At 44.1% G+C, this 17,020-nt stretch overlaps 1 protein-coding gene across 9 annotated transcripts in view; it reads right to left on the minus strand.

Annotated features, from left to right (window-relative positions):
• Positions 1-17,020, minus strand: part of FGGY (FGGY carbohydrate kinase domain containing) — a 456,511-nt gene that overhangs the window by 146,353 nt on the left and 293,138 nt on the right. For all 9 annotated transcript variants that reach the window (XM_066269069.1, XM_066269063.1, XM_066269065.1 and 6 more), the window contains one exon: positions 1,366-1,473. In XM_066269069.1, the coding sequence (XP_066125166.1) occupies positions 1,366-1,473 (108 nt within the window). The remainder of the gene's footprint in view (positions 1-1,365; positions 1,474-17,020) is intronic.

Below are 17,020 nucleotides of genomic sequence, written 5' to 3' on the forward strand. Positions count from 1 at the left end.
AGTATAACATAGTGAATGTGAGGTTGGGTAACTGAGGCTAAGTCTCATTTTCTCTTGCCTTCCACATCTAATCCTCTGAGGCCAGCTGATCTCCTAACCTCAATTCTCAGTCACCATCGTCACTGTCCTCATTTGAGCCCTCAGGGCTTTTTGTCTGTGGACTAACCTACTAAAACTGGTCTCCCTGCCCCCAGCCACATGGCCTCAGGCCTTTTTCCTCGGTGCTGCTAGCCAGAGATTTTACGACTGGGACCTGAACATTCTCGTCCATTTTTTCAACCTCTCACTGGTTCCCCTTGGTCGTGGTCTACTAGATAAAGTTCAATTCCTCCGCATACTTTATAGGGAATTCTTATGATGTGGTCCCTGCTCAACCTTCTTTTATTGTAAGCCATTTTTCTAAGACAAGTTTATGCCACAGCTGAAATTCTGGACTATTTGCAATTACCCTCAAATATGCCTTGTTATTTTCACTCCATTATCTTTGTTCCTATGCCAGTTCTCTTGCGTAGAAAAGTATTCCTACCCTTCTTTGCCTTGTTTGTTCTTATTTATCTTATAAGACTCAGCACAAATGCCTTCTTCCCTGTAGAGTTTCTTAACCCTGCTTTGTGCCAACTCTGAGCGCTCCACCTCTGGTATAGCGCTCACCTCATGTGCATGGATCTTCTGTCTTCCCTATTAGACACTGCAGGCATGCAACAAATGTTTAGCAAGCACCTTCCAGAACTGAGCTGGATACAAAGAGAAGCATCCCTACCTTTAAGGAGCTCACAGATTTCTGGAAAAGACACATTAGTAAACCAGCAAGAACAGCATATGATAAGAAGCAGAGCTGTGTCCTACAGGACAAATAAACTGATCCAGGTGGTAAAGAACTCTTCAAAGCAGGCAGAAGAGCATGCCTGAAGGCACAGAGCAGTGGAAGAATACAGCCCTGGGAAGTTATGAGTAAGGCAATCTGGCCCTGGTGACAAGTACATGTGTGGGACTGGAGGGGATACACCACAAAGGGAGTGATGCATGCAGAAAACCATCCCGACCATGTCCCCAAGGCTATGGGGAACCACAGAAGGATTTGAGGAGCTGGAGGGTAACATGGTCCTGTTCACAAAAGTACTTATCACTCTCACTGCTATGAGAAGAATGGATTGTTATGTAAAGATAGAGGAGAAGATGGGTTAGTCATCCCCTGGAGCAACTTCGATTCCTCTGGCAAGTATGTGCTGCTTAGGCTCCCTATGTTATACTGCACACAAAGAGAAAGTTAATTCTTCTGGTTAAGGGTTCTGCAAAGCTTCCAGATATTCAGCATATGGATAGTATAAAAATGTTAAAGACCATAATGAAAAAGTGCCAACTTACCAATTTCCCAGTAACACTCTGTCCACCTTCATTCAGCCAGAACCCAGGAACCATAGCTGAGAAATATGGGCCCCAGACGCCTGGTACAAAAATTGGATCTTTGCTAATCTGGAAAGAAAGGGACAATATATGTGAAAATGTTGATGTTCATGCCTACAAAGAGCCTTCTCCTCCCATCTGGTGTTTCTATGACCATGGAATTCAGCTTTTTTTTTTTTTTTTTTTTTTTTTTACAGAGAGAGAGTCAGAGAGAGGGATAGATAGGGACAGACAGGAATGGAGAGAGATGAGAAGCATCAATCATTAGTTTTTCGTTGCGACACCTTAGTTGTTCATTGATTGTTTTCTCATATGTGCCTTGACCGTGGGGCCAGAGCAGACCGAGTAACCCCTTGCTCTAGCCAGTGACCTTGGGTCCAAGCTGATAAGCTTTGCTCAAACCAGATGAGTCCATGCTCAAGCTGGCGACCTCGAGGTCTTGAACTTGGGTCCCCCGCGTCCCAGTCCGACGCTCTATCCACTATGCCACCTCCCAGTCAGGTGAATTCAGCTTCTTATTAAACATTTTTTATGGTGGGGAAGTCACTCCCTCCGGAGAAGGGTGTGGTTTTGTCTTTGGAAACATTTCTAATAAATTAATTTAGAGGTCAGGACAGCAAAAGAGATCATCTTGGAAAGAAACTAATGAGACATTTCCTTACTAGCTCCCTCTCCATGGCAGAGGAATTAAAAAAATGGTCCCCATTTTCTTCCCATCCATGTATCCCCCCCTTTGCAATGTGACCTCATAGCTCCTCTCATGGAGAGGTAGGGTTCCCACCTCTTGACTCGGGGCCAACTTGGTGACTTATTTTGACCAACAGAATGAGGCAGAGGGGACACTGCCAGTCTCCAGGCCTAACCCTCCTGAGGCCTGTGTGCTTGTCTGCTCCTCCTCTGGCTCCTCGACCTTTGCCACGAAGAACATGCCCAGGCCAGCCTGCCAGGTGGAAAGCCGTGCAACAGACCTGAGTCAGCCCAGCTGTTGCCGGCGAGGCTTCGCATATATGAGAGAGCAGAAACAAGAGCAGCCAATCCTCCTCATCAGGCAGCAGCGAACAAGCCCAGATCACCAGAGTTGCCCAGCTGTCTGATTTCCGACCAAAAACACAGCTTACTGTAGGTCACTAAGGTGCTGTGTTTGTTTGCTACCTAGCATTTCTGAGGTCCTTCCATCAATGTTGACTAGTCACCCTACAGCACACCTTCTCTCTCTAGTTGGTGCTGGGACCACAGAGGTGAATCAGAGTTCCTGTCTTCAAGAAGCTGCCCATCCAGAGGGAACTCCACCAGTGAACAGACAAGCCAAATACAGTGCGGCCCATGGGATGCAGAGACAAACATACAGTGTGGAGGGGCACCGGGAGCGAGGAGGGAAATGGGCCACAGGCGGCTTCTTAGAGAATGGGACAAAAGCTTAGACTTAGAGGATTCTGCCAGAAGAAGTGGAAAAGGCATTTTAGGTCAAGAAAACAGCTAGAACACAGCTATGTAGTACTGAGTATTTAAGATGCCATAACTATTTTCTGTAGCAGAACAGGGAAGTCCTCTTTGGCGTTAGGAAAATATATCAAGAGATAAGCCAGGACTGCCAAGGACAGGCCACACGTTCACTCCTCTAGAATAGCACATGCTTCCCGTCCATCCAGCAGGGATGATGTCATATTTATGGTTGTGGAAAGGTGTAGTTTGAGGGTGAGGAATAAAAGGGAGTGAGGCACACCAGGTCGACTCCTGCACGCCTTGAAGCTGGGCAGAGAATCTAGCCATTCATTTATTCTGCAAATATTTGTTCAGCCCTTCTTTTATGTTTGGTCCTATGCCAGGTCCTGGAGAAACAGAAATGAACTAACCATGCATAATTTCTTCCCTCATGAAATTTATAGTGCAGCATTTTAACACAGGGACAAACCATCTTTAAGTGTCTTGACACCAACTATTCTGGTTCCCTTTTCACTAAACAGTAAGCCCTCGAATCAGAATAATTCCCAGCTCCCAAACAGCAAGCAGGTAAAGAATCTATGCAACATTGTCAACTTTAGATGTTGTCAAATAAAAAAGAATTTATAAAAAAGAGACATGTAACAACTAAAAAAAAAAAAAAATGAAGACAGTTCAGTTTACATTGACATACTGACTCCTTTCCTTACTGGTTCAACAGATGTTTCCTGAATTCCTGTTGTGACCCATGTCTGTGCCAGGCACTGGAAATAAATGATAAACAAAAGAGCAAGTCCTGGCCCTCCTGGAGCCTGCAGCACTGAGAGCGAGGCAGGGCAGGTGACCAACCATTTAGGTTTGGCCAGGATTCTCCTAGCTTTGGCACTGAAAGTCCAATGCCCTGGAAAACGCTTCAGTCCTAGGCAAACTGGGACATTCAATTCGTCACCCTGAGATAGACATTAATCCAATCATAACACAAATGTGTAATAGCAGACTGATAAGGAAATGAAGTCAAATCCAAAGTTACTCTAGAGCACGTACATGAGGTACATGATCTTGTCTAGGGGTCAGGGAGGGCTTTTATAAAAAAGGCGATGCTTGCATTAAGATGTAAAAAATAAATAGAAATTATTCAGGAGAGTGACGGTATGTGTGTGTATTTGTGTATGGGTGTGTGTGATATGAAGTCTTTCAGCCAAAGAGAACACACACTTAATGGTCTTCAGTTTTATCACTTTGTCTTTGCCAGTGAAAATTTTATGATATGCCAACACTAGAAACTACTCCCTAAACTGCTTTGACAGGTGAACAAGACAGTCCATATTCACAACCACTTAGGATCCAGGGTTTGAAATGACAGGTAGATGGACAACTATCAAAATCAAATGATTTCTTTTTATGTCCCACACCTCTTCCCTCCCAAAACTCTTAACCCATTTGATAGATAAGTCTCAGAGGCTGAATAAGTTGTCCATGTTCACACAGTTAGTAATTGGCTGAGGTAGGATTTGAACCCAGGCAGATGTTGACCTCAAATCTTATGTGGTTTTTTTTTTTTTTCAAATTGTATAAATACATTGCTTAGAAAGGCCGTGCACTGTGCACCCCCCGCGCCCCAGTCTCAGTTTAAGCACGTCCCTGTGTCAGCTGTAGCAGAACTTCATCAGGACTTTAGAAGACGGAGGCTCTGCTGCTCAGAGCTGTCAGGTGCAGGCTCTGCCTGGCTCTGTCCAGGGCGGGTGCCCTGAGTCGTCCCCTGTTTGTGCTCAGGCCTTCGGAATGACATATGCTTCTCATCAGACATCCCAAGTGAAGCAAGGGGACAAGGCACGGCGGTCTGCTCCCAGAGCACTTCCAAACGCGCCCGAGCCCCGTGCTCGCAGAGGAGTCGGGCCGCCGCTTGTTTTGAGGGAGAAAGAGAAAGCACATTTGTATATTTATGTGTGCTTTAATCCTTTCCAATAAACCGAAATATTTAAACAATATTTTTGTGAAAGCTGTTTCCATGCTGATGGCTATCTTGGCCTAGAGGCTGCTCTCTCACCCTGAAGGGCAGAGTTCATTTTTCTCTGCTGATGACAGGTGTCCATACAGGACACTGACTTCCCAGCAACAACAAGTGTTGGCCCCTCCCCACCCTAACAGCTCAGATTGACTGGGTACTTCCTAAAGGCCTTACTATAAACACATTACAGAAATTAAATCACTAAACCCTCATAAAAATCTTAATGGAAGATTCTATCATTACTCCTATTGTATAGATGTGTACACTGAGGCAGAGAGGTAAATAACATGCCCAAGGTTATAAAAATACAAAGTAGACAGGCATCACACTCTACAGGTTCTACATGTGGCTCTGCCAAAATATGGTCCTGTTTTTAGGCTACTGTTGAAATCCTTCACTTGCAGTTCAAGGACAGAAAGCAAGAGCCATCAGCACCAACACAGCCTCACTCAAACTGAACAAACCCGGCCTTGAATACAAGTAGGTTAGGGGATCTTTGTTTCCAAAAGGGCTTTTGATAAGCTTTCCCTGATAGAATTGTGAGGAACCAAGGAGAGAGCATGGCTGAGTCCAGGTCCTATCTTGATTCTATTCTCTATTGCCATTCTAGCCAGGGGACCTTACACAAGGCAAACCTTCTGGGCCTCAGCTTCCTCAATTCCAAAATGAAAGGAATATATAAATGTTGGAGGACTTTTGTAAAGATTAAATAAGCTGTCACATATGAATCGAGTATCCTTGGTGTTAAATACCAAATAAATCTTAGTTCTCCTTGAAATGAGGCTTCTATGATGGGAGAGTTAGATGACTGGGTTGAATGGACCACATCCAAAAGTAACTGCAAACATGTAAGGAGGTCTCTAGATTCATCCTTGGTCCACTGAGTCAATATTCTTAAGAATGAAGTAGAAGAAGAGATAGAAGCAAAACTTACCATATTTTCAGATGGTATAAATTTGAAGGATTGTTTATTATGGGCATGTTCACATCAAAATTCAAGTTTGCTTCAGAGAACTAGAACACTGAGCAACAGATTATAAGAAGATAGTTACCATTTATAGTTAAAATTTGCACTTAAAAGGTAGTAGCACTATTCTCTTTCCTAATATTCTTTTTCATGGATGTTGGTACATGGGCATTCAATTCATATTATTTAAACTGTATACAAACATTTGATATATTCTTTAATTATGTGTGATATAAAGTTATTGAAATCCACAATGAAGTAAAACATTTGGGTACACACTTTATGCCAGGCACAGAGATCAGCAACAAGGCTGTAAAAATAATAAGGCAATATAATAATAATAATAATAATAATAATAATAAAAACAATGATAATGCAACATGACTCTTTCCTAAAGGAGCTCCTAATCTGAATAGGCAGACATGAAAATTATGACAAAGTATGCTAAGTGTAAATTAAGATAGAAGAGGAGTATGGCGATATGGAGCCAGGCCTAGAAGTGGGGATAAATGTTTACTTGGGTAGAGAGGGAGGGACATCCCAGGCAGAGAGGGCTGTGTGAGAGGCCCTGGCCAGGTAGCTCAGCTGGCTAGAGTGTTGTCCTGACACACCAAGGTTGCAGGTTCTTATGTAGTCAGGGCACATATAAGAATCAACCAACAGATGCATAAGTGAGTGGAACCACAAATCAGTGTCTCTTTCTCTCTCTTCCTCTCTCTCTAAAACTCAATCAATACAATTTATTAAAAAAATAAAAAGGGCTGTGAGAGCAAAGCTCAGTGTCATGAAGCTAAATAAGCATTTTGAGTTTCATGAGGGTTTAGCTTAAAGTTCTGCAATTTACTTTAAATTAAAAAATCATATGGTTTGAAGGCTGGGTATATTTTCGCATCAACATACCATACTGCTTGTCAAAAAAATCAACTTTGAAAAGCTGTGGCTGGGAAAAAGCATCTATGAAACCACTCTCTAAGTCAGTCAATAATAACATACAAATAAGAATAATAAGAAGAAATAATATAATAGTAATTGCTAAAGTTATTGCAGGCTTGTAATTGTACCAAAGAAGCTTCTAGGCTCTTTGGAGACACTGTCACATTTACTACTCATGACAATCCAATGAGACAGGTCCCATTATTATACTTATTCCATAAATGATAAAATCTAAGCAGAAGGAGTTCAGATAACTAGCAAATAGTACAGAAGAAATTTCAGGGTCTAAGCTATAAACTATCAACTTATCTCTCTCTCTAGACCAGTGTTTTTCAACCACTGGTCCACCAGAAATTTCATGCCAGTATGCTAGAGACTTCTGGTACTGGACTGTGTGGTTCAGTGGTTGAAAAACACGCTCCAGACCTTCTTCTCCTCATGTATAAAATCAGTAAAATTGGGCCAGAGATCTTTAATATCTTCTTTGTCTGAAAAATCTTCTAAGATGCCATGAAGTTGAGCCAGTCTACCTGAGGTGGTCAATCAGTGCTCATGGGTTACGCTGCACTGGGTGGTCTCTTGGAACTTTCTAAGTACCCACTGTGCTCTACTACCCCTCTGACCTATGGCCATGATTACTGCAGGATTTCTTGACTGTGACCTTCAATAGTTATATTTAATGGCTACTATCTATAATATCTTACATTAGCTGAGTTGATAGTCAGCAAATATTTATTATATAAGCACCGAATTCAAACTGCTGTTTTAAACTTGAAAAGCGATAAAAAGATGAGCCTCCAAGCCACGTAAGAGATATAATCCTTGTTCTCCTTAAATTTACAGTCTAGTAGGAGCTGAGGGCGCAGGAACGGGCTGGGGAGTAAATCAGGCATCACAAATCACAAGTGACTTGTCAGTGCACCTGTGCACTCAGGCTTACAATTACCCCAAGAGTGTGCAGAGTCAAACCTCTGCAGCCATTTCCAGCTGAAGAGACGGGCGGGGAGGAGGCTCAGCAAACTGCCCGGGATCGCCAGGATCAGGAGCGGTAGAGCAGGGATTAGAAGCCTCTCTCCATGTGCTCCTGCCTCTTTTCATGTCTGTGCCCAAGCTGGCTCCAAGCGTGGATGCCGCTGGCTGAGTTTCACCTAAGGCTATGTTACTGTCAATGACTTTCCCTGCAGCGACAAAGCCCAGGCGCCTGCTCACACCTCTTTGGGGAGAGATGACTTGGCTCAGAGCAGCGAGCAACTCCAGCACCATCAACTTCTGCCCCTCCCCCTCCCCATCACCCGGAGGTTGGCCTAAGCCTCTGGCAAGGGCAGGAGGCAGGCTCCAGGCGCCAGTGGTCCTGGGAGGGAACAGGAGGTTTTGTTTTGAGTGCCTCCAGCCAGGTTGGGAATTTTAGAGGGTAGCCACAAGCCTGTGTGGGACCAAGTATTTCCGTGGTGGCTCATCTCTCCCTCCAAATGGACTGTGCTATCATCTTACTAGAAAAAACCATTTATACACATCCCAGCCAACTCCCAACTCACTACACAATACAAAAAGAGAGCACAGAGAGTTCCATTTATGAATGGGGGCTCTAAGCATCCACCTCTATGTTTGCACTTCGCAGATTCAATTGTAATGAGTTATTTGCCTCTCCTACGAAACAGTAAGGAAACATGGCTTCTTATCTTAAAGGCAATAAACATAGTTTAGTAATATGAGCATAGACAGACCTTGGAGTCAGACAAATCTGGGTTTCAATTCTGGGTAGGTCATTTATTAGTTTTTGAGTTTGAGACTCAGTTTCTTATCTATAAATGGCGGTCGTCTTATCTACCATAGAGTTTTGTATGAGCCCTAAGTGGTATAATATATACAAAGATCCTAGGACATAAATGCTCTCAAGAAATGTAAAACAACAGATAGTTTAATTTTACTCCTTTCTGGGACAGTGGAAAGATCTGGAGCCCAATGTCTTGGGCTCAGGTCTAGCCTCTACTTCAGGGGTCCCCAAACTATGGCCCGCGGGCCACATGGGGCCCCCTGAGGCCATTTATCTGGCCCCCACCGCACTTCTGGAAGGGGCGCCTGTTTCATTGGTGGTCAGTGAGAGGAGCATAGTTCCCATTGAAATACTGGTCAGTTTGTTGATTTAAATTTACTTGTTCTTTATTTTAAATATTGTATTTGTTCCCGTTTTGTTTTTTTTACTTAAAAATAAGATATGTGCAGTGTGCATAGGGATTTGTTCATAGTTTTTTTATACTCCGGCTGTCCAACGGTCTGAGGGACAGAGAACTGGCCCCCTATGTAAAAAGTTTGGGGACCCCTGCTTTACCTCTTATTAGCTCTGTCTCTTTGATAGGTTCTTCTTTCTCTTCCCTCCTGGATTCTCTGTTCTGTGTTCGTATCACTCACTGCATCTCCTGAGAGCAGTCTATCCACTCCCATGTGTGTAATAACAATCTTTATGCTGTTGAGTCCCAAATTTTTATCCCAAACTCAGGTCTTGCTCTTGAGTTCCATGTTGGACATTTGACCCAAACGGCTAACCATCCTGTCTAAAATAGAACTTGCCATTCTTCCTCCCAGGGCTACTCTTGTTTTGGGGTTCCATTCTCAATGAATGGTACCCTCTTTACCTATGTTCCAGTATACCATTCTAGACTTTTTTATCTCTTTCCTCTGCCCATCATAGGTCACATATATGGCCACCTCTATTTTTCAGATACAAGCTGTTCTGTTTCTCCCCTTTGCCATATATTAATCTAGCCCTTTATCACCTCTTGCTTGGATTATTATTATTATTATTTTATTTTTCCACTGCTTTGGGAGAGAGAATGAGAGAGAGAGAGAGAAAGAGAGAGAGAGAAGGGGAGAAGTGGGGGAAGGGAGAGAGAGAGAGAGAGAGAGAGAGGTATCAACTCATTGTTCACAGTTATTTCATTTATTTGTATATTCATTGATTACCTCTCATATGTGCCCTGACTAGGGGTTGAACCCATGACCTCTAGTATGCCATGTCAACACTTTAGCCACTGAGCAACCCAGCCAGGGCCTCTTGTTTGGATTATTGCAATAGCAATTAAGTTGGTATACCTGCCTCAAAATTGTCCTCCACTCTAAACCCCCATAAGTACATCTCAGAGACTCCAACTTCCATACCTCCAGTACAATAATCTTCCTAATACACAAACTTAATTATATCATTTCCCCTACTTAAATCCTTTAGACATTCTCCATGACATATGAGATTGTTCTGATCTGGCTTTTGTCTATTTGTCTGGCCTAATCACACATGTTATCATTTCTCCATCCTTTTTCACTGCAATAAGCCCATCACAGCCTTGAACTTCTCCAAATGTGCCATTTTCTTTCTCATCTCCACATCTTCATAGATTCTCCTCTCTCTGTCTAAAAGGCATTCCCTCTCACCTTCCCCTGACTAACCCTCACATGTCCTTCAGCTCAAAATGACCTGTTCTGGGGAGCTTTTTCTAAACCCTGCCTTCAACCGTAATGCTGGGTTAGGCCTTCCCCTGCGTGTCCCCCGAACTCTCCGTACTTCCATACTGTAGGGCAGGCTGTCGTAACTCATGTTAAGTGTGTAAGTATACATACCTATATCTTAAATACATATGTAATGTGTACTTAACATGTAACGTGTAGGAAATATCCTTTGTAAACTGAATCACCACGCAAAATCAGGGCATAGCTAAAATTATCACTAACATAACAATGGCCATGACATTAACAGCAATACTAGAATATAACACATGTCCAATTACCTGTGAGTCGTAAGTGGTTAAAAAAGCTCAGAGTTGCCAAGTTTTCCTCTCCTTTATTTGGAGGTTTTTGAAAGGTTAAGAGTCCTCCAGTAAAGAGTCTGCCCTTCCTAGAAAACCATTCCCTTTATTTCAGTTTGAGCAAAACAAGAACACATAAACCTGTTCACAGAAACCTCCTGGGACTCAGCACTTTGAACTGGCAGGGAGGGCACTGAGCAGGTCTGTTACCCAAATGAAGAGTCCCTGAATTTGGGACAGAGGGAGGCAGCCAGATATTGCCTGCATTGTCCTGAATTATTTTCAAAGTATTTTGGATTCCTCAAACCCTAAATTCCTCATTCTTCATCATTCTGAAACCCATATGTGATCCTAGTAGAAATACTGTAATCCATATGTTTCCATTCACTCGAACGCACCCAAAGATGTTTTGTAAGAAAGAACGGACAGCCAACAAAACTTTGAGGTCTTCCTAAAGTTTTCTCAAACGTTCTTTCCCCTGTGGACAAGAAGCTACACTTGGCCTTGGCCTTCTCTATGCCTGCCTCCTGTGGGCTCAGACTGGCTTTCAGCTTTGACAGCTCCAAGAGCCCTATGACTCCAAAGATATAATATAATATCTTGCATAGTTTTCACAGCAAACAATCTGTGGTAAGTAAACAATTACCGGTCTCCTGTGTGGATTCTGTAAGGGAGGAGGGCCAGGTGGGGCAGGGGGAGGGAGGGAGCTGTGGGGGAGGAAGGGTGATCTTTCTGCTCAGTATTCACCAGGATGGACTCTTAGCCCCATTGCTCTGATGCCATGTCATGAGTTGGACCCCCAGAGTGAGAACCAGATCTTCTCTTCTGTTACAGCTCCCGGGAGTGAGCACAGTACCAATTACTTACCAGTTCTCACACATAGCCCGGCCAATGCTCTTTTGATGCTGCACTGGCTGTTAGAAAAAGCAGCACCCTCTCACAGACTTTAGGGTTCACTGAAGCAGACACCTGGAGGCGGTCTCACAGCCGAGGCTGATCAGCAAGTGCAGACAAGGATGACACAGCCTTTTTCCTCACAACAAGCACACGGCAGCCTATGACACACGGCCTCTGTCAGACATCGGACTTGTGCCTGCTAGTCACAGACACTTCTTCGTCTTGCCCTGCTCCTCATCAGTTGTCTGTCTCCCCTGTTGCGACTTTTTGCTTTGATACCAGTGTCTGGCCTCAGATATCATCGCATAAATCTGACAACAGACTTAGAATTTCTGGTTTGACTTTTAACGTTCTGTCTGCACTCAATGTGTGGCCTGGGTCCTTGGTGAGTTCATCTGAAAAATAAGGCAGATAGGGCCTCGTTTTACAGATTTGTAAAGATGAAATGCGGCACAGTCTATTATAGGCCTTGGTGCAGTGCCTGGTACATTCAGTGACCCAGAAATACATAGCCTGTGTTAATATCATCATCTCCATACTGGCCAAGGCGAGCTTCTTCTTTATGGGCTGGAGTACACGTGGGAGTTTAATTTTAAAAAGTAAAATCGGACACCGTCTTGACCAGAATTCTACAGTGGAGTCCAGAGGTTGCACTGGCTCCAGGGAAGACAGCGAGGTAAGAATCGACACTAAGACGCGTTAATTTCTCCTTGGGAGATCTGTCATTGGGAATAAAGGCAAGTGAGGGTTTACTCTGCTGGAAGCAGATTGTGTAAAGGCAAGGAGAGCCTTGGCTGCTGTAAATCAGGGCATCTTTTCATAATGGTCAGGATTTCTGTGCATGTGCATCAATCACTGCCTTTTGGAAATGCTCCCCAAACAGAACCCACTCCTGCTTCCCAGGTTTAGCTCAGGGGAGTTTGGAACATATCCGTGCAAGTTGAGACCTGATGAGACCTCATGTACAGAACTCTCTATCCATTTCTGGCCTAATCAAAGGTGACAGAGCTGAACTGGCTGGAAGAAGAGAACTAAAAATTGTCCACAGACACTTGGGCAGCTCCCCTACCTACTGAGAGAATGAAAAAGCGCTCTACGCTTAGAAGTGTATATCAGATGTCAGCCGCAGTGCTTAGGGTGAAGGGGTTTATTCCTTACATCTCCTCTATCACAAAGGAGACTAATGAGAGCATTAAAATATAGTGATGGTTGAATGGGAAAAAGTCAGAGAAGAGAGATAGAGAAATAGGATGTGAAACCCAACATTCTCTGGCTACCTACTGTGTTACCAGGTACGGCACACAAGTGGCACAAGAACCCCTTATCCAAGCAGTTGACCATGGACCTCCTTCCTTCCTGCCATTTCTGGACTGTGTGTCCGTTGTGCCAGGGAGCCACTGCCATCAGCTGAAGTGACACGTGCTCTGAAGTCTTCTATCATCCCCACATGGGACACTTCCACACACAGTCTCCTTCCTAAGACGCTGGGCAAGCCTGTGTTACACCCAGTTTTGACAGAGAAGGGAGCCAGGCTTCAGAGACATTAACTCAAGTTCCCAGTCTTATACGCAGGGTTTTACACCCAACTCTGACTCAAGTCCATACCTTTCCTAACACACGCTTTTAGAGAAAAAAGTTGTAAAAAGGAGAGGCCAGGACACAGGAGGCAGATAGCATCTTCTTTAACGTTGGCCTGGAGCCAGCTCAGCTCCTCCTGTGCCTTGGATGGAATATGTCCCTTACAAATTCAGGAGACACCTGGGATTTTCTAATATGAGAGAGAGAGAGAGGTTCCAGTGGTATTTCCCCCTCTTTTCCACATTAAATATTAGCTCTTTGAGAATGTCAAGCCTTATGTTAAAGAAAAAGAAACTACTTAAAATTTGTTTTCCTATTAAAATGAGTTCTTCTACAAGAGAAATGGCTTTGGACAGAGAGGCAAGGGGGCTAAGAGAAGAAAGGACACTCAGAAAGAAAGCAGACTTGGGAGGGTTTGCCCTCTGCCTATACGCTTATAAAAGACCACGAAAATACTTAAGATATGTAAACACTGAAGAACAATCAGAAACAAATAAAAGGATGGCTTCAGACTAACAGTGTTCAGCTGTGGGCAATGGCCAGGAGGCAGTTTTTGTTATGAGCAGATCATCAGCCTGTGAAGCAGGCCTGGTTTTTAACCCTTGCTTAGGCTACCTAGCTCATGAGAATGTATCCAGGCCCATCTGGACTTCCTTAGAAAAAATGGGGGGAGGGAGGGAGAAAAAAGCAGTGATCTGTAAAATACATGACATGATGTAGGACAGGCTTACAGCTCTGTGAGAGTGGTTTAAATAGAGTTTCTGTTATTAATCAGTAATGTATGTAGCTCACAATGTAACAAATGACAATTATAATGGCATTTATTTATTTATTTATTTATTTAAGGAGGCATTAAATAAACCCAGGGGGAAAAAGCAAGGGAAGGCAGCTAACATGAGCCAAGAACCTACTACATGCTGATTGGTTTAAACTCACTCTTATGTTTACTCCTCATGATGCTTCTACCATTATCTTCAGTTTACAGATAAAGAAACTGAAGCTGGAAAAGTTCAAAGCCATGTTTATGGTCACCCAGGTGCCAAGTGGTAGAACGGGGATTGGATCTGGGTCTGTTGGATTCTGAGGGCCATGCTCTTCCTGGCTGTCTCTTGGCTACTTGGGAACCATGAAAGCCAAATAAACATAAGAATGTCAGTGGCAACAGCCCTTCCCAGATGTCTACCTTTAGCTGTGGGTTTACAGAGAGGGGCCCATGGGTGCTGACAAGGGTAAGGGCACTGTGTAAGGGTGTCATAATTCACAAAGCAAACCGGCCTCTGGAGATCAGTGTGTTTCTCTAGGGTCCTGCCTCCCCACTCTCTCCACTCATCATGCAGCAATCAGAAAAACAGGATCAGATGAAACCAGCCGCCAGGGCCAGGCAGCCTGGCTTCCAGGATGTGTGAATTCCAGCAGAACTCTGTGTGTTGATATCCTCTGTGTGTGGTGTGGGCTTATTCACCACTGGCTCAGCAATTTGAGAATTTGGCTCTCACCTGAGGGACAGATGTCAGAGTTACGAGTAAGAGCTATTTTTCCACCTCACTGGCCTGTTCTCGTAGGGTGGTAACGGAACACTCAGCCACGGTGGGAGGAAGTCCCCCTCCACGCCTGTATCTGGGGCATTCAGAAATAGGTATATCGGTTCATGAGGCTGGGGGCGGGTGAGACTGCTTCCCGGAAGTGGACTGGTGCCACGGAGAGAGGCTGGGGGCAGGTGAGACTGCTTCCCGGAAGTGGACTGGTGCCACGGAGAGAGGCTGGGGGCGGGTGAGACTGCTTCCCGGAAGTGGACTGGTGCCACGGAGAGAGGCTGGGGGCGGGTGAGACTGCTTCCCGGAAGTGGGCTGGTGCCACGGAGAGAGGCTGGGGGCAGGTGAGACTGCTTCCCGGAAGTGGACTGGTGCCACGGAGAGAGGCTGGGGGCGGGTGAGACTGCTTCCCGGAAGTGGACTGGTGCCACGGAGAGAGGCGTTAGGGTTTAGTTAAGTCAGAATTAGGCTCCACGCAGCAAGATAGGAGACCGTGGTGAATCTTGGTTTCTTCCCACATGAATGACAGACAAGAGTATTCACCATCCAGGATGTTCAGGAACATAAGATGTAGTGTAGAGAAAGCCCTGACAGACTACCCATACACAATGACCAGCAAGAGAGAGATGATTATTTAACTTTCTGGACTCTTATTTTTTTAAGCCAGGAAATAGTTCATCTACACCAGTGGTTCTCAACCTTTCTAATGCCGTGACCCCGCAATATAGTTCCTCATGTTGCGGTGACCCCAAACCAAAAAATAATTTTGGTGGCTACTTCATAGCTGTAATTTTGCTACAGTTATGATTCGGAATGTAAATACCTGATATGCATTATGTATTTTCCGATGGCTTTAGGCGACCTCGCCGGGGTCGCGACCCACAGGTTGAGAACCGCTGATTTACACTTTTCTGAGTTCTGAGTTCTGAGTGTAGACAAACATGGTTAATCCCGGTAAGGTATAGATAACACAGGTACCAGTAGAGGGTGGGGATGGATGGAGACATAGTAGGTTTTAGGTGGAAAAAATCTGAGTCTCATTTTTCATGTCCGACTGAGAGAATTGCTTGGATCTCAAATTGTGTACCTAGTTGGTTGATGGTCAAAAAGATATGTTTATAATTGAGGTATTGCTGTTAGTTGAGGCTCTGCACTCCTTTCTTAAGACTTGACCTAATAGATGCCTTCAGGGTTTGGAGGCTATTACTGAGGTTATACATGCGAGCACCTGGTGTGGTTTCTGGCTCAGAGTAGGCACTTAACATGGAAAGGAGTGGAGGCCCCAAGAAGCATCTAGGCCTACTGAGAATCAAGCTTCTCCAGAACAGACCTACTTTACACATTTAATTGAGCACCTACTATGTATCAGGCCCTGGGGAAACAGAGATGAATAATATCCTGTCCTTATCTTAGTTTTCAACTTGGTTAGAATGTCTGACAGTTAATGTGAGGATGGCAAGATAGTCTGATAAGCACCTCAATAAAGGGATAAATTCTTAGTATAAAATGGCTCGAAGAAGGTGTTATGGTTTGGCTGGAATGTAGAATATACAGTAATAATAACAAAAATCACAGAAATGTTGAATTGGCATATTAATGGTGTCACTTGCACTATTCCGTGTAATAATTATTACAGGCATGTAAGGTAGATAGCTCTATCCCCCATTTTACAAATGAACAAACTGAGGTATAGAGGGGTTCTAAAACTTGTTCAAGGTCAGACAGGTATGGAGCAGGAGATACAAAGATAAAACATCAAACCTGTGAGTAGAAGGGCAGGCAGTTGTCAGATCATATAGGTCCTTTCTAGACATGCTAGGAAGTGGGAATTATTTTCTTGAAGGCAAAGGGGTAAATAATCCCAATTTCTGTTTTGGCTGCTTTGTAGCAGAAGTCCGCAAACCCACTGCTGCCCCCTCTCAAACACATTCAGTATTACTGGAAGCTGCACTTGCACAGCGGTTCCTTTGGTTTGTTTTGATCCACAACTGAGTGCATAATGAATGATAATCGTCTGTTATGTTGCCTGAAAGTTCTTATGGTCACAAACTACGTCAGTTTTCCACACAGAGCCAGGCATCCCCTGGCTGTCAGAGCCTCCAAGCTCCGGCTCAACCTCATGGCGTATAACTATGTGTGGTTTCTTTTATTTTGCTAAGTCAACAGTTCCAGGCAGGAAAAAAGAGATTTTGCCTCAAATACAATTCTCCAGAAAGTCCTTCACCTCATTCAATCCATTTATTCCACCCTAAGTCACCCTTTCTACCACGCTTTGCCCTTCCATGCTTCAAATGTTCCAAACGTGCTACTTTGACCTTGGACTTTTAAACCAGCTGACCAGCCCAGGCAGAAATGCCAATATGTAAACGGTGATCCTTGGACATCTCAAAGAGGCCAGGGGCAACTGCCAGCTTCTCCAGACCTGCTTATGCCCTGATTCAATTAACATCTGGCCCAAGACCCT

Source organism: Saccopteryx bilineata, chromosome 3 (genome assembly GCF_036850765.1).
Source record: "Saccopteryx bilineata isolate mSacBil1 chromosome 3, mSacBil1_pri_phased_curated, whole genome shotgun sequence".
NCBI lineage: Eukaryota > Metazoa > Chordata > Mammalia > Chiroptera > Emballonuridae > Saccopteryx > Saccopteryx bilineata.